At 41.2% G+C, this 25,032-nt stretch overlaps 1 protein-coding gene across 1 annotated transcript in view; it reads left to right on the top strand.

The window, feature by feature from the left end:
- Positions 1-11,453, top strand: part of LOC309601794 (spindlin-Z) — a 106,061-nt gene extending 94,608 nt beyond the window's left edge. The window contains exons 4-6 of the mRNA XM_082334922.1: positions 6,998-7,251; positions 8,241-8,474; positions 10,326-11,453. Of these exons, the coding sequence (XP_082191048.1) occupies positions 6,998-7,251; positions 8,241-8,474; positions 10,326-10,525 (688 nt within the window). The 3' untranslated portion in view covers positions 10,526-11,453. The remainder of the gene's footprint in view (positions 1-6,997; positions 7,252-8,240; positions 8,475-10,325) is intronic.
- The last annotated feature ends 13,579 nt before the right edge of the window (positions 11,454-25,032 follow it).

The raw sequence follows: 25,032 nt of genomic DNA, 5'->3' as shown, positions 1-25,032 counted from the left end.
TGTTGGAGCCAGTCCTGTTCAATATCTTCATAGGTGATCTGGATGAGGGGATTGAGTGCACCCTCAGGAAGTTTGCAGATGACACCAAGTTGGGTGGGAGTGTTGATCTGCTGGAGGGTAGGAAGGCCCTGCAGAGGGACCTGGACAGGCTGGATCGTTGGGCCAGGGCCAACTGCATGAGGTTCAACAAGGCTAAGTGCCAGGTCCTGCACTTGGGTCACAACAACCCCATGCAACGCTACAGGCTTGGGGAGGAGTGGCTGGAGAGCTGCCTGGCGGAAAAGGACCTGGGGGTGTTGGTTGACAGCTGCCTGAACATGAGCCAGCAGTGTGCCCAGGTGGCCAAGAGGGCCAATGGCATCCTGGCTTGTATCAGGAATAGTGTGGCCAGCAGGACCAGGGAGGTGATAGTGCCCCTGTACTCGGCACTGGTGAGGCCTCACCTTGAGTACTGTGTTCAGTTTTGGGCCCCTCACTACAAGAAGGATGTTGAGATGCTGGAGCATGTCCAAAGAAGGGCAACGAAGTTGGTGAAGGGTCTAGAGACCAAGTCTTATGAGGAGTGGCTGAGGGAGCTGGGGTTGTTTAGCCTGGAGAAGAGGAGGCTGAGGGGAGACCTTATTGCTCTCTACAACTACCCGAAAGGAGGTTGTAGCGAGGTGGGGGTCGGTCTCTTCTCCCTAGTAACAAGCGATAGGACGAGAAGAAACGGCCTCAAGCTGCGCCAAGGGAAGTTTAGGTTGGATATTAGGAAAAACTTCTTCACCGAGAGGGTGGTCAAGCATTGGAACAGGCTGCCCAGGGAAGTGGTTGAGTCTCCATCCCTGGAGGTATTTAAAGAATGGATATATACGGTGCTCGAAGACATGGTATAGATGGACTTGGCAGTGATAGGTTAACGGTTGGACTCGATGATCTTAAGGGTCTTTTCCAACCTTGACGATTCTATGATTCTGTGGTTTAGTGGTGGACTTGACAGTGTTAGGTTTGCATTTGGACTTGATGATCTTAAAGGTCTTTTCCAACCTCAGTGATTCTATGATTTCTATGAAACAAGAGGATCTGAAACTTACTGCAATTGAAGGGCCCTTTACAATGAGGGTATAACTGATGCATCAAGAACTGTTTTTAGGACTTGGTGTTGCCTGGTTCTCCTGGCTCTGTGTGTTTTATATATGTTGAAATATTGAATGTCTAGGGGATTGAAATGTTATCGCGGTCTTTAAGAACAAAACTTTGTGGAATTTTAAAGATAATACTAATAAAACTGAAGTGAAACATTTTGGGCTTTCTGATTATAGCATCTCAAAAGGAAACAACATTCTGTTGAGATAAAAAGAGATTTGAGAAAGTTACTATTATCTTATATGGAAGTATATGGTTTGAGAGCAGCCCTGCAGAGAAGGACTTGGGCATACTGGTGGATGAAGAATTAGACATGAGCTGGCAATGTTCACTCTCATCCCAGAAAGCCACTCGTGTCCTGGGCTGCATAAAAAGAAGCACGGCCAGCAGGTCGAGGGAGGTGATTCTCCCCCTCTACTCCGCTCTGGTGAGACCCCACCTGGAGTACTGCATCCAGTTCTGGGGCCCCCAGTACAAGAAAGACATGGACCTGTTGGAGCAAGTCCAGAGGAGGACCACGACAGTGATCAGAGGGCTGGAGAGAGTTGGGGTTGTCCAGCCTGGAGAAGAGAAGGCTCCGGGGACACCTTATTATAGCTTTTCAATATATAAAGGGGGCTTATATGAAAGATGGAGAGAGACTTTTTGCCAGGGCCTGTAGTGACAGGAGAAGGGGCAATGGTTTTAAACTGAAAGAGGGTAGATTTAGATTGGACATAAAGAAGAAATTATTTACGATGTGGGTGGTGAGACACTGGAACAGGTTGCCCAGAGAAGTTGTGGATTACCCATTATTGGAAGTGTTCAAAGTCAGGTTGGACAGGACTTTGAGCAACCTGATCTAGTGAAAGATGTCCCTGCCCATGGTAGAAGGGTTGGAACTATATGAGGGGGAGGGGTAGCCCTGTATGTTAGGGAGTGTTTTGACTGTCTAGAGCTCAACGACAGTAATGATAAGGTTGAGTGCTTATGGGTAAAGATCAGGGGGAAGGCCAGCAAGGCAGATAGATATCCTGGTGGGAGTCTGTTATAGACCACCCAACCAAGATGAGGAAACAGACAAAAAGTATTCTACAAGCGGTTGGCTGAAGTCTCGCAATCCCTAGCCCTTGTTCTCGTGGGAGACTTCAACTTACCAGATATCTGCTGGAAATACAACACAGCAGAGAGAAAGCAGTCTTAGAGGTTCCTGGAGTGTGTGGAACATAACTTCATGACGCAGCTGGTAAGCAAGCCAACCAGGGGAGGTGCCCCACTGGACCTGCTGTTTACGAACAGAGAGGGCCTGGTGGGTGATGTGGTGGTCGGAGGCTGTCTTGGGCTCAGTGACCATGAAATGATAGAGTTTTCGATTCTTGGAGAAGTAAGGAGGGAGGTCAGCAGAACTGCCACCTTGGACTTCCGGAGGGCAGACTTTGGATTGTTTAGGAGCCTGGTTGACAGAGTCCCTTGGGAGGCAGTCCTGAAGGGCAAAGGAGTCCAGGAAGGCTGGATGTTATTCAAGGAGGAAATCTTAAAGGCGCAGGAGCAGGCCGTCCCCATGTGCCGCAAGTCGAGCAGGCGGGGGAGAAGACTGGCCTGGCTGGACAGAGAGCTTTGGCTAGAACTCAGAAAAAAAAGGAGAGCCTACCGCCTTTGGAAGAAGGGGCAGGCGACTCAGGAGGATTCCAAGGATGTTGTGAGGATATGCAGGGAGAAGATCAGAAAGGCGAAGGCGCAGCTGGAACTTAAACTGGCCACCGCTGTTAAAGACAACAAAAAAAGTTTTTATAAATATGTTAGTGACAAAAGGAGGGCCAGGGAGAATCTCCCTCCTTTGTTGGATACAGAAGGTAACCTTGCCACGAAGGATGAAGAGAAGGCTGAGGTACTTAATGCCTTCTTTGCCTCAGTCTTTAATAGTCAAGCTAGTCATCCTCGGGGTTTTCAGGCCCCTGAGCTGGGAGACGGAGATAGGATGCAGAGTGAAGTCCCAGTTGTCGAAGAGGTGGCAGTCACTGACCTGCTCCTCCACCTGGATGCGCACAAGTCCATGGGGCCAGATGGGATCCACCCGAGGATAATGAGGGAGCTGGCAGAGGAGGTGGCCAAGCCTCTCTCCATCATTTATCAGCAGTCCTGGTCAACCGGGGAGGTCCCAGATGACTGGAAGCTAGCAAACGTGACACCCCTCTACAAGAAGGGTCAGAAGGAGGATCCAGGGAACCACAGGCCTGTCAGCCTGACCTCAGTGCCAGGGAAGGTCATGGAGCAGGTCATCTTGAGTGCCATCATGCAGCAAGTGCGGGACAACCGAGGGATCAGGCCCAGCCAGCATGGGTTTAGGAAAGGCAGATCCTGTTTCACTAACCTGGTCTCCTTCTATGACAAGGTGACCCGCTTAGTGGATGAGGGGAAGGCTGTGGATGTTGTCTACTTGGACTTTGGTAAGGCCTTTGACACAGTCTCCCACAGCATTCTCCTGGAGAAGCTGGCTGCTCACGGCTTGGATAAGGGCACTCTGCGCTGGGTTAAAAACTGGCTGGACGGCCGAGCCCAGAGAGTGGTGGTGAATGGAGTCAAATCCAGTTGGCGGCCGGTCACAAGTGGTGTTCCCCAGGGCTCAGTGTTGGGGCAGGTCCTGTTCAACATCTTCATTGATGATCTGGATGAGGGGATTGAGTGCACCCTCAGGAAGTTTGCAGATGACACCAAGTGGGGTGGGAGTGTTGATCTGCTGGAGGGTAGGAAGGCCCTACAGAGGGATCTGGACAGTCTGGACTGATGGGCCAGGGCCAACTGTATGAGATTCAACAAGGCTAAGTGCCGGGTCCTGCACTTGGGTCACAACAACCCCATGCAACGCTACAGGCTTGGGGAGGAGTGGCTGGAGAGCTGCCTGGCGGAAAAGGACCTGGGGGTGTTGGTTGACAGCTGCCTGAACATGAGCCAGCAGTGTGCTCAGATGGCCAAGAGGGCCAATGGCATCCTGGCTTGTATCAGGAATAGTGTGACCAGCAGGACCAGGGAGGTGATAGTGCCCCTGTACTCGGCACTGGTGAGGCCTCACCTTGAGTACTGTGTTCAGTTTTGGGCCTCTCACTACAAGAAGGACATCGAGGTGCTGGAGTGTGTCCAGAGGAGGGCAACGAAGTTGGTGAAGGGTCTAGAGCACATGTCTTATGAGGAGTGGCTGAGGGAACTGGGGTTGTTTAGTCTGGAGAAGAAGAGGCTGAGGGGAGACCTTATTGCTCTCTACAACTACCCGAAAGGAGGTTGTAGCGAGGTGGGGGTCAGTCTCTTCTCCCTAGTAACAAGTGATAGGACAAGAGGAAACGGCCTCAAGCTGCGCCAGGCGAGGTTTAGATTGGATATTAGGAAAAACTTCTTCACCGAGAGGGTGGTCAAGCATTGGAACAGGCTGCCCAGGGAAGTGGTTGAGTCTCCATCCCTGGAGGTATTTAAGGAATGGATATATACGGTGCTCGAAGACATGGTATAGATGGACTTGACAGTGATAGGTTAACGGTTGGACTCGATGATCTTAAGGGTCTTTTCCAACCTTGACGATTCTATGATTCTATGATTCTGTGATCTTTAAAGGCTGACCATTCTACAGTTCCATTACTTGTAGTCAGTTAGAAACCTATGTTTTCTTTCTTATTACATGTTCAGATGCAAGCAAAAATAGTGTTTCTTTGGCAATTTATTCATTTGAAAATCATATTTCTTGCTATATGAACCACTACAAATGAGAATGAGTGCCTGTAGTACAGCCTTCAGACAAAGAAAAACTTGAACTGCAAGTATACCTAGCTGCTGCTTGATTTGTAACTGCATTTATAATGCTTTTTGTGCTCTGCAAGGCGTTTTAAAAGGTAGTTACCAATTTGAACTTAATTATGTAGTCTTTTTCCATCATATTTTTTTAAAATGACTAAAGCATTTTACTTAGTTGTGCAAATTTAAATGTTATGATTATGCTTTATAGGCAGAAAGAAAAATTGACTGTGGTTATATGTGAACAATATTATTTTACCTTTTTCAACCTTAACTTTTTAGATTCAGTAGCAGTTGGTTTTATTCTGTGAGGATGCCTTAAAATGGAATTAAGATTCATTAAAACTAAATAAATTAATTGCATGCAAACTGAACTCATTTTCATTGTGCCCAAGAACCAGATTTCTCATCTCTTTTCTTCATAATAAAATATTACTGAGCCTATTACAATTAAAAAAAAAAAGTAAGACTTGATCAAGAACTGGTATTTGAACATGTGTTCAAGTTTCTGTGGAAAATTAGAACCAATTTTGCAGGGGAGTGCCTTTTAACTGGAAGAGGTTAGCATTTTTATAACACTCCTAACTTCGACAACACATATTATGAATGCAGACTGACCTCCTTGAGAAGGTTAAATCATCACAAAAGTTAAATTTGACAAAAGGTACTGTGGAACTCTTCTAAGATTTTCATGGAGAATGAAAGTCTGGCAGTGGGACAAGCTGCTGAAGGAATTGTACTTCTTGTTTTTAATAGAGTTATCATTACATCTTCAGCATTACTAATTTTATATACTGTTTTTATTATTCTTTAAGACTAATAATAAGACTTTCCTGATATGATTTCTATTTGTGTCTTTTGGATCTCTGTCATACATGGGCTGCTCTGTGAGCTTTCATTGTTCCTGGAGACATTTCTCTTTGGTCGCTGCCACTAATCTAAGGATGGATGTTGTTTTTTGCAACTGATTTTTTTTTTGTAGATGCTGTTTTTAAGCATGCTAGTGATGTGTATATTTTATTGTCATTTAAATGAAGTGTACTATAACTGGTAACTAATCCAGAAATTTATTTTGGAATTAGCTAACGTTAGTGAGAATTTTAATCAGGCAACCCTCTAAATATCATTTTAGAAATGAATATGCATATTATAGCATGCTAAAATAAAGATAATAGACATTTATCACCAATGTACTGTTGTGATGTTCATATGTTTCTTCCCTTGTATTCACAAATGTCAGTTATTGGGTTTTTTTTAACTGAGTAGAACTTGTGTAACACTACTTTAGTGGGTTGAAACTGTCAAATAGCTTACATGACACTTTATCAGAGCAACTAATATTCACCGGAAGGAATTTTTCTGTGCAAGTTGGATTAAAAAACTGAGGAAGGGTAAAAAGTATATTTAATATATTATCTGCTTTAAAGAGTATCCCTTCTATTGCTGTGACCTTTGCATATCATTTTTCTTGTGTTGTACTAAAAAGGAATGTTAGAAGAATATTGTCACTACCATGTGTCTTTAAAAACACTTGAAGTCAAAGATACCTGTAAGTGCAGAGGGAAGCGAAATTTCCTTTGGGTGACAACACAGGTTAGGGAAAACAAATGCTTTGAAGAATTTTAGTCAACCACCACTAATGTTTTCACTGACTTCTTCCTCCTGGGGTAAGGGAATTATGTTTACTGTTCTGCAGAGAGCAACAAAGTAGCAAAAGTATAATACTGTTAGGTAACATTGCTCTTTGAGACCCGATTTAGGGTTTTAACAAGCAAGTTTTACTTTTGATGTTCAGTGTAGCAATGGTTAAAACAGTTCTTCTGGCTTAAGCAAACTAGTTTTAGAAACTACTATTATGAAAGCAACCTTATACAAAATGTTGAAAGTGTTCCACTACTTTTCAGAGTGTTTTTTTTTTTCTTTTTCCAGTGCAATGTAATATGCTTTATACCCTAATTTGAATAAGGTGCACTAAGCTGTATGTGTTAGAATTTAATGTATCTATCTTTATTAATATATAATGATATATTGCCTTCTTAAAGCATACAGCTCTTGTCCGGAGTAGAATTTTGAGTATGTACTTGTTTAATGTTATGTTTGTATCTGTGTACAGAAAGCATAGAAACAATGTTGGACCAAGCAAACCTATTTCTCAGCCACGAAGAAACATTGTAGGCTGCAGAATACAGCATGGCTGGAAAGAAGGGAGTGGACCTGTAACACAATGGAAGGGCACAGTTCTTGATCAAGTTCCTGTAAATCCCTCTCTCTATCTTATAAAGTATGATGGATTTGATTGTGTTTATGGACTAGAACTGCACAAAGATGAAAGAGTTTCAGCACTTGAAGTCCTTCCAGACAGAGTTGGTAAGAGGTTTTTTCCTATATGCACGTGTTGTCAGAACATTTAAATTTTATGAAATTACTTTTCATCACATGGCAGATAATCTAAATGTTCTGTCTAATTTTTCTTGATTTCACAAAGATTTGATGATACCAGAGAGCATAGTGCTGTCTTTTGTCTTTAAACAGTATGCAGTAAATTCTGTATTTTTTCTTGTTTAGAGTCTTATCCCTAACAAGCTTATGTACATGTAACATTGATATTTCTATTAAATTTTAAACTCTGAGCCCGCTGAGAAATGTCCTGGCTATGTTGTCTCGTGTGTGTTTGACAGTAATTATGTGTTGGGTTGTTTTTGGGTTTTTTTTCATGTGCTTTCCCTAGGTATTAATACAAATGGAGGGAAAAAAGCATTTTCTAAGTGAAATAACTTGACTAGTAACAAGGCTTTATTGGTTTTCATAATTAGCACTGAATTGTTAAACTGCAGGTTTTTCCAAACTGTAAAGTTCGAAGTTTACCCTAGTAATTACTTATTTCTGAATGGAATAAGTTCTTGTTTTTCCTGACTGCAGAGATCAGTAGCAGTCTCTAGAATGGGGTTAGGGGGAACCAAACCAAACACCACCTTCATTAATAACTTCATACAGCTGCTCTGTGATTTAACCTCTCTTCCTCCCCTCCCCCCACAATACAAATATTTAAAATACAGACACTGTTCTTTGCTATGGCCTATATTGGTCTCCCTTTACCTTGCATTATGATAGTTTGATTAATTGGGGGGGGGTACAATGATGGAAAATGTCAATAAGAGTGTTAACATGTTAAAATAATTCTTCAAGTTCTGCAGTTCTTTGGTCTTCAACACTCTGGAATGGACAGTATTTGTTTTGTATGTGAATTGACTAACTTTCAAACAAATTTATTCATGAATCTGGATAAAGATTATTTTTTACAAAGACTTATTTCTGTACTTTTGAATGGACATACTTATGAACTGCTACCATTTCAGCTTCATCTCGAATTAGTGATGCCCATCTGGCAGACACAATGATTGGCAAAGCTGTGGAACATATGTTTGAGACAGAGGATGGCTCAAAAGATGAATGGAGGGGGATGGTCTTGGCTCGAGCTCCTATTATGAACACATGGTTTTATATTACCTACGAGAAAGATCCTGTCTTGTACATGTACCAACTCTTAGATGACTATAAAGAAGGTGACCTTCGCATTATGCCTGATTCCAGTAAGTAGGCCAGTTACTTTTTTCTTCTGGAAAGCAGCATCTCTCTTTGTATTATTGTTTGGCTTATGGTTTATGTATGGAAAAGAGTAGACAAACAAGGATCTTTTTAAGTATCAAAACTAACAAAGGTTACAGTACAACAGAAAATACATCTGTATTAAACAACTTCTGAAATATTTTACTTGAATCAGTGGTGAAATATGCAATAAATACTGGAAAATCCTTTTCCGTAATAATTCCTAATTCTGATAAAGATATACATACTATTGTGGAAGAGATTACACTTTAGATTTTTTTAACAGAAACTGACAAACTAGAATCCTTCCACTGTTATTTTCTTATAGAAGTGTCACAAATCAAGAGCCATCTCAAGGAGCTGTATTTCTGAAGCAGTTCTTATAAGAATAATGTTTTGGGGCTAACTAAAATAGTCAGATTAATTTAGTTTGGGTAGGCGTCTTCAGTTTGGAAAGCTTTTTAATAGCTTCTTGGAGGAAAGAAGCACTAATCTTTTGAAAACTCATTTTCTCTCACATGTTTAAATACATAAACAAGAAAAATTTTTCAATAGGTTAGGAGGGATATTTTTTCTTCCTTTCTTGAAGTGAAAGTTATTGGGTTTTTCCTATAAATATAGAAGGATTTTCACAAAATCAGTATTGTTCAAGAGATTTGGATAGCTAGTACAAAAAAAGAAGAAAAAAGTTTGTCAAGAATATTGTACTCTCATTTCTCTCCTGCACCTCAAAAGCACTTCTCTGACAGAGAGGCAATTTTGGCTTTAAAGTAAATTTTTAATTAGATAACTAGTGTTTGGCTATGCAATGCACTACATAAATACTGATAACAAATAGTCTGATGGCTGAGTAAACAAGTGGCGCTTATTTGCATAACCTCTGTAGTAATCCTATGTTTTTAGATTTTTTCCAGCCTAACAAAAAGCAACATATCTGTGGCTTGAAGAGAGTGAGCCACAAATGTTAATGAAAAAAGTGACCTTCCTATTCCTAAAGAAACAAATAAAGCAAGCTCTTTCAGAGTTGGCACCTCCAAATGCCTTGCAATTCCTTTTTAAATTCTGCTTTGCTTTCTTCCATCTTAGAAAAATAAGCTAAAAGGCTTATGCTTTCCATATTTAAGAATTATGTCTTTAATGTGATCTTTTTTTCCTGAGACTATCTACTACTTACCTCTGTTTCTAAGACACTCTGAACTATGAGCTACCTTCCCTGAATTTGGATCTTTTACAGACAATGTGAATTGTGTCCTTGAGGATACTTCTGGGTAGATTTTGCTAGAAAGCAAATAATATAGTTAGACTTCTCAACAGTATCCATTCTAGTGTGAAATCAGAAGCCCCTTTTAACAGCATTATTGATTAAGGAGGTTACACTTAGCTTGGAAGATGTGGTTTTGTTGCAATGGCATGTTTGCATTGACATTTTGGATAGAGCGTGTGGGGAGAGGGAGTTCTAGCACACCTGCCTTTCTGTTAAAGAGACTCAGTGCCTTATTCTGCTGGGGGCTTAAATTCAATTATCTATAAACATGTTCTGTAATTGGTGTGTAAACCTTCATGTCAAAAGATTTACTTTTCTAACCAATCGAAGTGCTATTTTTTACTTCATAAAATTGAAGATGGTATTACCTAAAAAAAAAAATTCTGTGACTGTATTTTCTAGAAGCATAGCAATAGTTAGGTACTTGTCTGAACAACTCAACTTGTTTTAGACATACTCTGCATTTTAAACTTGTGATTGTTTTTTAACTTTTAAAGAAGACTCTGCAGTTTTATATATTGGAAAAAATCCATAAATGTCTACCAAAGTACATTGTATTTTCATATTACAGATGATTCACCTCCTGCAGAACGGGAACCAGGTGAAGTTGTGGACAGCCTGGTAGGCAAACAAGTGGAATATGCCAAAGAAGATGGCTCAAAACGGACTGGCATGGTCATTCATCAAGTTGAAGCCAAACCATCTGTCTATTTCATCAAGTTTGATGATGATTTCCATATTTATGTCTATGATTTGGTGAAGACATCCTAGACGTCATCATGAACTTCTGCCAAATTTGTGGAACTATTAAATGTAAAATTTGTAGACACAAAGACTTGACTGTTTTTCAGTTAAATGAAAGCTTAAATGTCCCTGCGAACCCACAATCTCTGCCAGCAAAACTGTTTTGTTCTGAATAATACAAATTTATGTGAACGTGACACATTTTGCGTAAGAGAACTCCTTTTCTTGAAGGAAGTCCAATATATTTGGGTGGGAGGGAGTTAAAAGCAAAGAACAGCTGCAAATTCAAGCTGTGTGAAGTCAATCTAGTATTGTAATCTAGATTTTTTCATAGATTTTAACTTTTTCTTCAATCTTGCACTCACCTGTTCAACTGCCACATGCAAGTGTAGTTTGCTATTTTCGATATGCCTTCTTTTGTAACATTAAATCTAATTTCTTGGCTACTGGCAGTCCTTGTTTTCTGGGTTGGGACAGAGGTGACTCTTCTGAAAGGTTTAAACAGTTTGTGCAGCAGTAAGGAGTGCCTAACCCAAGTAACATCAATCTACTGTGTTTCTACACTTTATTTCAAATTAAGCTTTTTAAGAACTTGCAGTACATAGAAATACTTGTGCATTTTTACTAGTCACAGGGCAGTAGGATATCAAGTGTTTGACTTATGCACCTTTCAGTGAAAAGGCTTTAAACTATAAAAATATATTTAATCTGTTTAACCAGTTAATTAGAAAATGCAAGTTAAGGACCTGTTGTAGGACAAGTTGTAGGAACCAGTAAAATACACACAACAAAGCTGCCTTTAATCCCAAATGTTGTACTCTGTTTTGTTATACACATTCTTAGCAGAACCCAAGTGCTTGGTGCCACAAGTTTAATAGTATATATGCTACTTAAGATGACTTTAGACTACGCATTGGCAATCAGTAGTCTCTCATTTAATATCAGAACCTAGCAACCTGGATGTTTGTTTGTGGGCTTAGAAACCTAATTGTAGTTAATCTTTTACACAATAAATACAATCTTATGGGGGTGGGGGTTCCTTTTACACTGAAGACCTCCTTTAGAGAAGGAGAAGTATTTGTTGCCTTCTGCTCAGTCTGCTGTATTCCTTTGGTTTGTTTTGGTTTTTGCTATTGTTTTTAACCATTTTGGTTCAAGAAGGCATCTTCTCAATGTATTCTTTTTCTGGCTTTTCCACATAAGGAGCATCCAGACAAATCTACAGTTTAAACCTGTTGTTGCCTTTTGTGGTGTCCTTGCTTTGAGGTATGCTGTTAACATGAATTTCATTCTATGAACACTAGAGTTCTGCATGCCAGTAGTGTACTATCTAATGGGAGCTATAGACGGTCTCAATGGTTCAGTCATCTGCATTAGATTGTGGATGTAAATAGCAGCCCACAACAGCAGAATCCTTTCACAGTTTTAATCTTGCAAGATAGTTGTAAATCAAGGTTAGGGTATTTGTTGTTTTTTAAGTGTAGCAACTTTTAAAAGCATCAGAATTGTAACAAGGATCAGCACAGCAACAAAATTGTCATGTTAAAGCAGAGCTCTACAAGCTTCAAAGCACTGCTTCACAGAAATACAATATGTGAAGAATGTGAATACATGATGGAAAGAAGGAATACATAGATATCCAACCTTATGCTGTTAGTGGAAGGATGCAGGAGAGGTACTGTTAATCAGAGATCAGAGGTCTGACCTCTATTGTGGATATTCTTGATATCAAAGACTCAGTGGTTTAAGCCCCTTTCTGTCCATTTTTTTGGCCTGATTCCGTATTTTAGCCTTAAGGCTTGTGCCTCATTATGCCGTTAAATGGTAATACTGTATAAATATGGTATCTTAATTCTTTGTCCCTTGCTGCTATATTGCATTATGTCCTGTATTTCATCATGGGCAACCAAAGGCAGGCTATTGTCTTTCAGTTCACAGCTTCTCAATCCAGTCTTTAAGCACTAAGTACCCGAGTCAGTAAATTTTCATTGTGTTTTGAATAAAGTGAGCAGATTTGCAACACAGTGCTTTCATCCTGCAGATCTGTTATGTGCTTTCTATTGACTCTTAAGAGTCCTGCATGTAAATCTCAAAGCTGAGCCTGGCTCCATGAGCCCAAGTTGATATTTGTGGCACAAAGATGAGTGTATTGATTACACACAAAATACATGAATAACTTAGTACAATAAATTTTGGGTTTCACATCTAAGGAATACAAGGTTTGTTTTGAAATATTTGAGGTTTAGGTCTACTGGAACATTTTTAGCATTAGGCTTGCATTTGTGGGTTTTATGCAAGTCACTCTAATACACCACATATTTTGCTAATTAGAATATAATCTATACACTGTCAAATTTTATGGTTATTTTTAGATGTCCCCATTGTCTGTTGCATGGGTTTTTTCTTTTAATCTTTTTTCTTAAGATTGGGGGGGGGGGGTGTTTTCGGTTTTGTGGTTGTTTTTTTTAATAGCTTAAACCACCTTTTTGAGACTTGAGACTAATTCCACTCCCTGCCATCTGCTTTGGGCTTTGTTTTAGGCTCATGTTTCAGATCTGCATGCAGTGCTGGCATTACCCTAGTAATTACATGTTGGTCCCTTGTTCTAGGGGTTCAACATTACTTTCCAAATTTATCATAGGGCTTGTGATGGCACAAGCCATGGATCTTTGTATAAAAGTTATTGGCCTCTCTCATTTACCTGCTGTAGTATTGTTGTATATTGTGTGTGTGCATGATGTCAGGCTGCCATGTAAAACTTTTAAAAAGGAAAAAAAAATCTTAAATGCAGACCATCCTTTTTTGCATGCTTAGAAGTTTAGAACGTTCAATGTAACAAACTGAAGTTGCATGTTATAATGTTTAGGTTTGGGTTTTGTTCTGTTTTTATTTTGTGTTCAGTTTTTTGTGAATTTGCTTATTGTGCTGTTTGAATGGTTGTTAGTAGGATTAAATGCACTGGTGAGGCAAACATAGTGCCAATGGAAGGTAATTTTCCAGTTGTATGTGTCATACAGCATTTGAAGGGACCACATATTCTGTTCAAGAATAAATAAAATACCAATCAATAAGTAAAACACTACATTTTCTTCTTTTGAGTGCCAAACCCTAAACTAAGTTGGACTACATATACACTGAAATACTTTGGGGAAAATCCTATTTATTGTAATAGGTATAAGCCTTCTTTAAATGAATTATTTAAAAATGGAGGCTTTATCTTCAGATAGAATAGATTACAGTTGCTTCAGGGAAAAAGAATTATGGTAAAAGCAGTTTCTGGTTCCTTGAAAATGCTGTGCTTTTTGTATTTTACATCATTAGTGCAATTTGGATGGTTCTTGGTATGTGTATAGTTCAAAGGTCTTCGTGTTCACATTTTACAATTAGGTAATGACTTCATCTTTAGAGCTTGGTTTCATTATTTTTATTTTATTTCTTTGCATTTAGAAGTATGAACACTTTAAATCTGTTACTTAATTCTGTAAGTAATTTTTATAATTATGATGTAACTCTATCCTTAAAACATTTAAAATAAATCCTTTATGTGCAACTCATGACTGTAAATTTTATTCTCATGAGCAAAATGTAGTGATGTGACTTCAGACTGTGAAGAAGCAGTTTCTTCAGTATTTTAATTAAAAAGGACTTAGTATTTTAAAGTTGAGCCATGTATGCTGGTATAATACTTTCCCCTATGAAATAAGTTTGCTTGCTAAGTCAAATATTTTTTTCTTTTTTTTTTGCCAAGTAAGTATGAATGTCAATAAGATGGAATTTGACTGAGGTAAAGCATAATGCTTAAATTGTATTTCACCAAAAGCAGAAAAATTCCTCCTCAGGGGTTTATGCAACTCTGTGAGGGAGCCTCTTATTTCCAGAACACACTATAGCTCACACTGTTATCAGTAGTTCAGCAGCAGGGAACAGTAGAAGTGTTTGTCAGTGTTTAGCTGATACATTTGTCTGCTTTGAATTGATGTGCTTAACTAAAATTTGAATTTTATTTTACTCACTAAATTAAAAAAAAAAAAAAGATAAGTAGAATTTATCCAAACCTAGAGGTGATGAGCAGTGAAGAAAATAATATCACAATGCTGTGAATTTCCTTAAGACACATAAGTTCTTCATATTAATGCATACTTAATTATTTTATGTCGTTAAAGGTAAATTACCAAGCCTGACTTTGAATATTGAAATGATGAGATTTTCCTTATTCTTCCCTCTTTCCTGATTATAGAGGGGAAAATCTTATATGGATACCCCAAAATATATTTTTGGCACCAAGTTGCAAACATCCCTGGACAGTGGGAAGGACTGCACTCTCAGCAGGTTCACAATTGATGCAAAACTGGGAGGAGTGGCTGACTGATACACCAGAAGGTTGTGCTGCCATCCAAAGGGACCTCGACAGGCTGGAGAAATGGGCTGACAGGAACTTCATGCAGTTCAAAAAGGGGAAGGGCAAAGTCCCGCACCTGGGGAGGAACAACCCCAGGCACCGGTACATGATGGGGACTTACTGGCTGGAAAGCAGCTTTGCAGAAAAGGACCGGGGCGTGGGGTGTGTCCTGGTGGACACCAAGCTGAACATGAGCCAGCAATGTGCCCTTGCAGCAAAGGTGGATAACAGTATCCTGGGCTGCATTAGGATATTGTTGCCAGAAAGTCGAGGGATGTGATCCTTCCCCTTTATTCAGCACTGGTGAGGCTGCATCTGAAGTACCATGTCCAGTTCTAGGCTCCCCAGTACGAGAGACATGAACATACTGGAGGGAGTCTGGCGAAGGTCCATGAAGATGATTAAAGGACTGGAGCATCTTTCCTATGAGGAGAGGCTGAGTGTCACCTGGCTCTATGGGGACAGACAGGTTCTTTTGGGGATCCTTGGCAGAATGATGATGACACTAAGTTATAGTTAGAATTAAAGCTTTATTTCTTAGCAGAATTTTATGATCAGCATAGAATCTTATGATCAGAGTCACACAGGTTTTTTAATAAGCAGAATTAGTGTAGCACAGTTTTATAAGAAGTAGCATAGCACAGAGTTTTATAGCACAGCTTAGCGTATGGTTTCTAATCACCTGGACCCTCTTCAAATCAAGTCAATCTTAATACATGACTTCCCGTATCAATATAACAATCATAATCTAGACTCGAAATACGCAAAAGAATACGAGTCACTCAATCCTCGGAAGAAGCAGATGACGGTGGAGGCATCCCTGACCACCGGAGGATCACGAGTTTTGCCATCCAGCAGCAGTTCCGGTCCAAGTCCCACTAACTAACTGCTTGATTTTATAGACAGTGCTCTGTGTGCTGGTACACTTCCCTGTTCTGTATCAGGGTAATCACAACCTGGTTGGCCAGGTGCCTGGGACCTTCAAGGCCAGTAACGAGAGGAGTAGTCAGCCTGGCACCCAGAAACCTGGAGGCTGATTGGGAAGGGGAGAAATCTGCCCCGTGTGCAGGACCTTCAGGGTGTGATGAGGAGGGGAAAGGGGACTGATACGTGACCAGCTTAGTAACAGAATGGCTACTTGCCTCATAAAATGGCATTTGTTATCTTAACCATATTAGGGGTCAGGAGCAGGGGGTACTGGTCACACTGAGAGCTGGGACTGTTTAGCCTGGAGAAGAGAAGGCTTGGGGGGGGGGGGGGGGGGGTTCTCATCAATGTGTACAAATACCTGATGGGAAGGAATGAAGAAGAGGGAGCCAGGCTCTTCTCAGTAGTGTCCAGTGACAGGTCAAGAGCCAATGAGCACAAAGTGAAACACAGGAGTTTCCATCTCAACATCAAGAAACCCTTTTTTTAATGTGAGGGTGACTGAGCACTGGAACAGGTTGCCCAGAGAGGTTGTGGAGTCTCCCTCCTTGAAGCTATTCAAAAGCTGTCTGGACATGGTCCTGGGCAAACAGCTCCAGGTGACCCTGCTTGGGAGTGCAGGTGAGTGGACTAGATGACTTCCAAATGGTTCCTTCCAGCATCAACCATTCTGTGATTTTTTTTTTTAGGATTGGCAGCCTGGGAAAAGTTATCAGGCTTCTAAGCATTCTTTTTAGGCTTTGCTCTTCCCATTTTACTAGTTTACTGCTCTGAATTCCTCAATGCCTCTTCCAAATTTGGAGTACAGCAGCAGTATATGTACAACATAATGTAGCTGAGGTCCCACCAGTGTCAATAAGCTGGTATATACATAACACTTAACTATTCTACTTGGATGTTAATTACTGCTTTCTGCTGCACATCCCTTTTCTTAAATCATTGTCATGATTTACATAACTTCAGTTGTACAAAAAATGTAAATGGCTTTTGTAGTCCGACAGTTAAAATACCTATATATTTGGGCATTTTTTTTTTTTCTCCAATTAATCCTTAAATTTACTTGTGAAAGTCAGACTCTGTTGAATACAAGTCCTTTTTTGAACATCTCCATGCTTTTTGGTGCCACACTGTTACTCAGGTCTCTGCACCAGACTACCCTGTTCAAAGCCGACTCTGGTAATGAATACTGACATCTATGCACTTCAGTTTGAGCAACCTTCTTTTGTGTTTTTTTTTTAGTGCGTTCCACCTAGACCTGACATTTCAGAGGCATACTTTTGTTAATAAATTAAGCGCCACAATTTAAAGCGCACTTTATGCTACTTTAAATGCACATTCAAGTTAAATCAATGGAAGTTTACATAGACAGCCACTATTTTGGGAAGAGAGAGGGCTGTTTTATTTTTTACAATGTCTAATAACATTTGTGTGGAAGACAGCTCTGAAAGGGCATCTAATCCTTTAAATATGTATAAGAAAATTTAATATCCTTATGCATTTTGCATAAAAAGAGTTTGGACTGCTGATTTTTAATTCTTTGGAACTATCTACATCTACTGGATTGTGGGATGTCTTCTTAAATTATCCTTACAAACATTTTGATCTACAAATGGAGTCATATGCTGGGAACGGTTTGTTGTGTTCTCCATAAAAGTTCTAATTAATTGGGTTTTATAGTACTGACTTCTAGCCATTTTTAACTTAGAAAAGCAGGTATCTAACTTAAATTCTTATGAATTTAATGAATTAGAAAACAAAGTAACCTTTTAAGCTATAACAGCAAACAACGTTAATAGCAGAAGCAGTACAAAACAAATCTATGATATGATTCAGAGATCATTCTCAAAAGTGTTAAGAAGGATGGCAACAGCAAGTTATGCAAGTGACTATTTTTGCTACGTTACCACACATTTCGTTGGGGAAGGGTGAAACTGTTTTCCTGGGGATCCTCACTAATCTCAGGTTTTGTGCACCCATTCTAAATTTGCCACCTTCAGAAAATATTCACTCTGCCTCATGCAAAGTTCTCTTGTTGTTAGTGAGGCTCAGTTTATTGTCTACTGGCATGTTGAAAGAATAAAAAAAAAAGTGAGAATTATCATGCAGTTTTCTGAGAAACTGAGGTGAAAAAGCTAACTTGATTGAGTCAGAATTTCTGATGGTAGGAAAACAAACATATATAGATCCAATTACTGAATTGGGAACTGAAAACGAGAGTTAATTCCAAAAGAATGAAAGAAATACTAACTACATAATAAACACAGGCCTTTAGACTTTACCGAAGAGAAAAAAATCTAAGATTAATTATATAAGGTTATGTGGAAGGGAATGTCTGCTCCTTTAAGGGCATCTGGTCAAGGACCTTTTTCAGTGCAAAAAGGAATAATAAGAAAAGGAGAAAGCCATAAACAAGAACATACCAGGGACAGAAACCTGATGACAAATGATAAGGGAGGCGGTGAGAAGAACCAAACCTGGTCAGGCACGGAATTGATGAGGGCATGCGAGAGTGTGAGAATGTTTATTCCAGCAAGGTTATCTGACTGGGGGCCTTCTCAGTTAGGAAACTAAGGGAAAAAGTGGGAAATCAGAAACAAAATATGCAGAGACACAGACCTCACAAAACAAATATGGAGACAATGACAAGAAACAAACCACACTAGTCACACTAATTGATGGCCTATCAAGAAACTACAGGCACCACTTCCAAGAAGACCAACCTGGACTTTGCAACTGATAAGATTGTAAATCGGGGGGATCCCAGACACTGGGGTGGGGGGGTGTGCAGGAATCTACAAACCCATGAAGCAACATGCAGGGAAAAGGGGGAGCAAGCAGGAACAAAGGGGGACTAGACAGAAAGGAGTATAAAAGGGGCTGGTCCCATGTAAAGTGGGGCCTGTCAGCATGCTTGTCTGGCTGAGCCCTGCACCTGATCACCACGGTCTGTCCTATCTTCTTATATCTTCTTATTAAATCTTTTCTTAACTATCACTCTGCGTAATCTCACTCTCTATCCTGTGTGTGTGTGTGCCACAAGGACTAAGTGCCAGCTACTGGTGAGACCTCTGTGTGTGTGTGTGTGTGTGTGTGTAATTTTGTGCCAGCTACTGGAGTCAGACTGGGGATGTAGGCACCCTGCAACCTGTGGTGTCATCTACTGGGGCGAGTGGGGGTCCTAGCATCAGTAATTGAGGGGCCATAGCTTTCTGGATCTAGGGAGAGTCCTGCAGACTTTGTGCCTGGAGTGCCAACTACTTTGGCAACTGGTGTGAGTGGACTGGGTGCCAGCTACTGGAGTCAGACCATGGTGAAAACACCCCTGGCCTGTGGTGCCAGCTACTGGAGTGAGTGAATGTCTCAGGGCCAGCTACTGGAGTGAGTTGGGGTCTTTAATCGCCAGCCACTGGGGTAGGAACGGGGGGGGGGGGGGGGGGGGGGGGGGGTCCTGAAAACCAGATACTATGAAGGATCAGCATGAATGAGGTGAATGAGGGGCTCAGCACCAGCAGCTGAAGCAGGACTGCGAGTCAGAGCCCATGTGAGCCGAGTGTCTGTATCTTCCCCAAACCTGGTGTGCACGGGTGTGTGGTGTGTAATTCCCTAGCAAACTTCAAGATGGACTAGCCATCGAGTAGGAACCTGTGAAGCAGGTAAGAGGGCCTGGGATCTGGGCAGGGATACTGGATGGACAGAGAGGGCTGTACCATACTCAAGGGATCTGCGAATGTGCATGTGTTTGTGAATCTACAGAGCGTTGTGTGTGTGCCTTCACTAGTGACCTTCTTGCTCTATCAATCAGCCGAAGAAGAGGAAGGGGACTTGGCTGTCTATGTTTGGTTTATGTGGGTCCTGTATGTGGGTGCTGTTGAAGGCAGCACCTTGTCTGTGGCAGTCTGTGTAACCAGCTGTGTCAGTGTCCTGTGTGTGTCTATCTGCATGTGTGTGTGTGTCTCTGGGATATACGTTCATCTTCGCTAATGGTTGAACCTGCAAATGGGAAAGCAGCAGTCATGTCCCTTAGCTTGGGCAGAGACCCCAGGTGAACCAGGCTGGGCTCCAGCAGCCGGGAAGGAGGAAGTCTTGGAGCTGCTGGAGGTGGTGGCTGTGCTCTTAACATCCCTTAACAAATTATTGCCTGGGATGGACAATGAAATACTACTATTTACTACTATACTAATACTACAATACTACTACTGCTATAAATGCAAACAACATTCTGCTGGTCCTTAACTTCATATTAAAAAAACAAGAGTGTATATGGAGGAAGATGCATAGTATTTTGGCTTCCATAGAATTAGTTTAACACATGGAATGTCTCATATTTAAAAATTATGTAGGCAAATGGCCTAAATTAACCTCACGTGCTCCAATTTCAGAATTTTTACAGTTCAAAAATAGTTAGTTACACTCTTACAAATAATCTGAAAGAGTGTGAAAAGGGAGATCTGAATTGCCTGAAATTTATAGAATATAGTAGTGTGTAGAAGGAAGGAAAATTCATAATGAGTGCTAAAATAAACACACTGTAGGAAACTTGTGATACATGCAGTCATCTTCCTCAAATATCTTTCACTTCCCACTTTATGTTGAGATGTTCCTCTAAGGAGTAAAAACCTCTGCATTCAATACTGGATCCAAATTGCAAAGAAAAGTGGTGCTGATGACTTCTTTCCACTGAGATCAATAAAGAGCAAGGGAAAGTCTGTGCAGTGCTGCTGAAGAGAGAAATTTGAATCCCATGGATTCTGCTTTCAAATATATTTCCATTTTTCCATAAACTATCTGATTATATCTCTGATAAACATTTTAGAAATAATCAATGTGATTTCAAGTTTATTTTTCTAACTATCTTATTTGGGGTTTTTTGTGACTGAGATTAGCCATTCTAAGTCTGTTATTTGTTTTCAGGCAGGTCAAAATCCATCTCAGAAGAAGAATTTGTGCCATAGCTAATCTGAGATGCAGATTGTGATGTGATTTCACTGTGAGTATTGAAAACTTAGGTTTTGAGGCTTCTTTAAAGCTTAACTCCCTATATATGCAGACAGCAAATCTACTCTGCTGCCCTGTAGAGCTTCCAAGTCCTTGCATCCTGAGCCTGACTTTCTGCCTCTTCACTATGTCCCATTTGCATTAATCTGTTCCTGTGGCTTTGCCCCAGAACCATCCCTGGAGCAGCCTGTTTTCAGAGTTAAAGAGTCTTCTGGAAAATTACTTTGGGCAAGACAGTAAAAGAGGTCCTACTGGGCACAGGTAGAAGGCTATGTACTTTAGGATCTTCAACCTGTAAATTGCATCTCATCTTTTCCAGCATTCTGGAATATGAAGAAGAGAGACTTAAATTCAAATACTTCCTCTTTCAAATTGTTGACCAAATTTTGGGATAAGGTTACTCTTTCCTTTGAAGACAAGAATAAAATAGCACTAGTGTTTTAGTCACAAATACAAAGCACAGCACCATACAGGCTATAAAGAAAGTTAACTCCATCCCAGCCAGACATAGTATAATCTCCACCCCTTATTCCATACCATTTGCGTCATGCCCAGGTCCTACACTGTCCAATATATCTTCATTAACTACCACCCTCCTTCCCATCCTTTGACTTATACACAGATATCATTCCCTTAGTCAATGGGCTACCCCTGTAAAATATCCATAAAATGTCCATCAAATGTCCATTGAGTTCATTTAGTCCATCTGTTATGGTGGTTGCTCAGGACAGGAGAGGCAGCATGTTGTGCTGAATTACTGGGCACCAATGCCAAAGCCAGCTCAGGTTACATCACTGCTGCACTTGTCCGGCTTTTTGCGAGGCTAATCCTCCGTTGGTTCAGGTGGTTCCTGCTGTAGTGCTTCCTAGAATACACAACTCAAATCATGGGTTATTTTCCCCCAAGGTTAAATCTCCTTGAGGTACACCTGGGATTTTCCTATCCTCCTGCATTACCCACCAAGTACACCCAGGTCCTTGAGTGAAAGCAATCCCACAAATGGGTTTGCCTTTTCCCGAGGAAGGAATAATCGAGACCGTCTTTCCCAGACAGTTCTTTATGTGTACTATGGGGACCTTATCTCCTTCCACAGCACATAGGGGTTCTGTTTGGGCAGGGCCAGGTGGGTAGCAGATCCTCTAGTATTAACTAGCCAAGTGGCTTCTGCTAAACTTGCATCCTATTGCTTGAATGTACCAGAAAACATCTCAGTATGGTTTTTAACAGTCCAATACATCATTCAGTCTTCCTGAAGGCTGGTAAATGATAGGGAATGTGGTCGACCCAGTCAATTCCATGCTCCTTGGCCCAGGTGTCTATGAGGTTGTTTTGGAAATTAGTCTCATTGTCTGACTCAGTTCTTTCTGGAGTGCTGTGCAGCCACCAAACTTGCTTTTCAAGGCCCAGGATAGTGTTTTGGGTGGTGGTATTGGTTCCAGGTTATGTTTCCAACCATCTGGTGGTCACCTTCACCATGATAAGCACATGGTGCTTGCCTTCACAGGTTCACGGCAGTGTGATATAATGGATCTGCCGGTCGTCCCCATATTGATGTTGCAGATACCATCTTCCGTGCCAGAGAGGAGCTGTGCTTCTCTACCAACAACTTCTGAAGTAGCTCGAACCCCCTCATATGCTGCTAATATCTCTTTTTCAGTCAGAGTGTAGCGGGCCTCAGATCCTCTATACCCCCAGCTCCAAAACCCTAGAGATCGACCTTGAGTCTCTCCAGATGTTTTCTGCCAGAGGTTCCAGGTGAGACCATGCTCCCTGGCTGCAGTGTAGAGCACATTTTGCACAGCTGATCCAGTACAGATGGGCCCAAGGGCTACCACGCAAACTATCTCCTGTTTGATCTGTTCAAAGGCTTGTCACTGGTCAGGACTCAACTAGAAATGGTTCTTCTTTTGGGTCACTCGATAGAGAGGGCTCACAAGCTGACTGTAACCTGGAATATGCATCCTCCATAATCCCACAAGGCCTAGGAAAGCTTGTGTTTTGTTTTTGTTAGCTTATGAGGACATGGCTGTTATCTTATTGATCACATCCATGGGGATGTGATGACGTCCACCTTGCCATTTTATTCTCAAGAACTGGATGTTTTGTGCAGGTCCTGTGACCTTGCTTTTTTTTTAACGGCAAGACCAGCTTTCAGAAGGATCTGAGTTATTCTTTTTCCCTTTTCAAAAACTTCCTATGCTGTGTTGCCCCACATGATGATGTCATCAATGTATTGCCGGTATTCAAGGGCTTTGCCTTGTTCCAGTGCAGTCTATATCAGTCCATGGCAAATGGTAGGGCTGTGTTTCCACCCCTGGGGCAGTTGTTTCCAGGTGTATTGGACACCCCTCCAAGTGAAAGCAAACTGTGGCCTGCACTCTGCTGCCAAAGGAATTGAGAAAAACACATTGGCAATATGTCAATTGTTGCATACCACTTGGCTGCCTTTGACTCCAGTTCGTATTGGAGTTCCAGCTCAATAGCAACCAGAGCAGTAATCTTCCTGGATAGACCATTTTTGGACTCTGTTTTTCTTCACAATTCACATACCTTGTCTTCCAGGTCCGAGGTAGGTGCATTGTCCCTCTTCCTCATGTCCTCCTCAGGGTTGCACAGATAGAACCACATGGTGGCACGTGGCATGTGCCCATGGTTTCCTTTCCTTTGATCAGGGAAAGGCCAACTCTGTATGGTACTCTTGATAGCTGAGACGCTGGGCTGTAGGGGCATGGATGAAGAGATATTCTCCACATTCTCTTTAAGTTGCTGGAACTGGCGGGACAGTTTTTCCACAGCTGAGATGCAGGCCTGTAGCAGGAGCAGGGAGAGAGATTTTCCTTGAATTGCTGGAGCTGTCAGGCCAGTCTATCCACGGTTGGTGCCTCGATATCTGCCCAGTCCATTATCGCCAGGGTGTTGGTGTATGGTGGTGTGCTCCATACAAACTTCCACCACAATGATAACATGCACTGGATATCTTCCAGATCTTTGGAGTCCTGGTTGTTGTCCAGGTTGCTGTAGACCATCTCCACCACTGCTAATTCCCTCAGATACTGGACATCTTCATCAATGGTGGTCCACTTTGCTCAGCAGTTGATGTGAGCAGCCATAAAGGTGGCCTAGTTAGAAGAGGAAAATTGCTGAACAAAGGAAAATGCCTGCCAGCCTGGGAGCTGTGAGCCTGGGGACCTTGCCTTGGAACCAGAAACATCCTTGAAAAGTGCAGATGGCCTCTTTGAAGTATAGCTGTGTGACTGTTCACTCAATTCTTGCTCAGATTTTGGCTCACACACAGTTCATGCTAAGGCTTGATGTATGCTGGGAGGAGTGCCATTAGGTCAAAGCGAGAGCACCACCTAGACAGAACAGGTGGCCAGAAAGAGCTAAAGGGCCATTATGCAGCCACTATCACCTGCAGATTGCTGTCTCCTTCCGCCATAATCCTTGCATGTTGATTGTCTGGCAGTTTTCTTTAGAATCCACTAACTCATGGAAATGGTATAGGCCAAACTTCCAAGCTGGAAGGTATAAATACGTCAGCTTACCCAAAAAGTTTTTGAAGTGGATCCAGCAGCAGCTGGACAGTTGAGGCTTTCGTGCTTTCCAGTGTGATACAGGGGATACCCACACCATGATGGAGGAGGAAAGATGAGTACTCTCACCATTGGCTACTTAACTATTTTGCTCATAGGTGCATGAGTTGTTACAAGTTATGAGTTACAAGCTGTGAGTTATGAATTAGCAAACTTGTGATTAATAAACCTTAAGAATTAAGTGGTGAATTAGTGAATTCATGTGATAGACTAGTCTGTGCAAAGGGGATTGAGCCCTTGTTTGTTTTGTTTGCTTTTTTTCTTTCATAATGAGCTCATAAAATAAAGTTTAATTTACAGAGTATGTTGTCCTGTAAATTTGAGAGATCCAAATGGACTGTGACAAGCTGCGGTACCTAGAAACCAGAGACATCCTGAGATACCATCAATAAGTGCAAAACCAATGAACCGTAACAGGAATTTATTGTCTGAAAAAGTGGAAACAACAATAAATTGGTCTGAAAGAACAGAAAACATTATATATTGGCTGTTCCAGGTGAAAAATATAAATTAACAGCACCTATTGGCTGCTTGGAGTGGTGGTGTCCTACACCATCTTATGCCTCTACAATATAAAAATTACTTCATTTTTATCCAAAATGGAGCGCCTCACTCTGAGA

Source organism: Platalea leucorodia (genome assembly GCF_965183815.1).
Source record: "Platalea leucorodia genome assembly, chromosome: W".
Classification (NCBI taxonomy): Eukaryota; Metazoa; Chordata; class Aves; order Pelecaniformes; family Threskiornithidae; genus Platalea; species Platalea leucorodia.
Note: the sequence above shows the minus strand (reverse complement) of the source record. Positions and strands in the feature narration are given on the sequence as shown.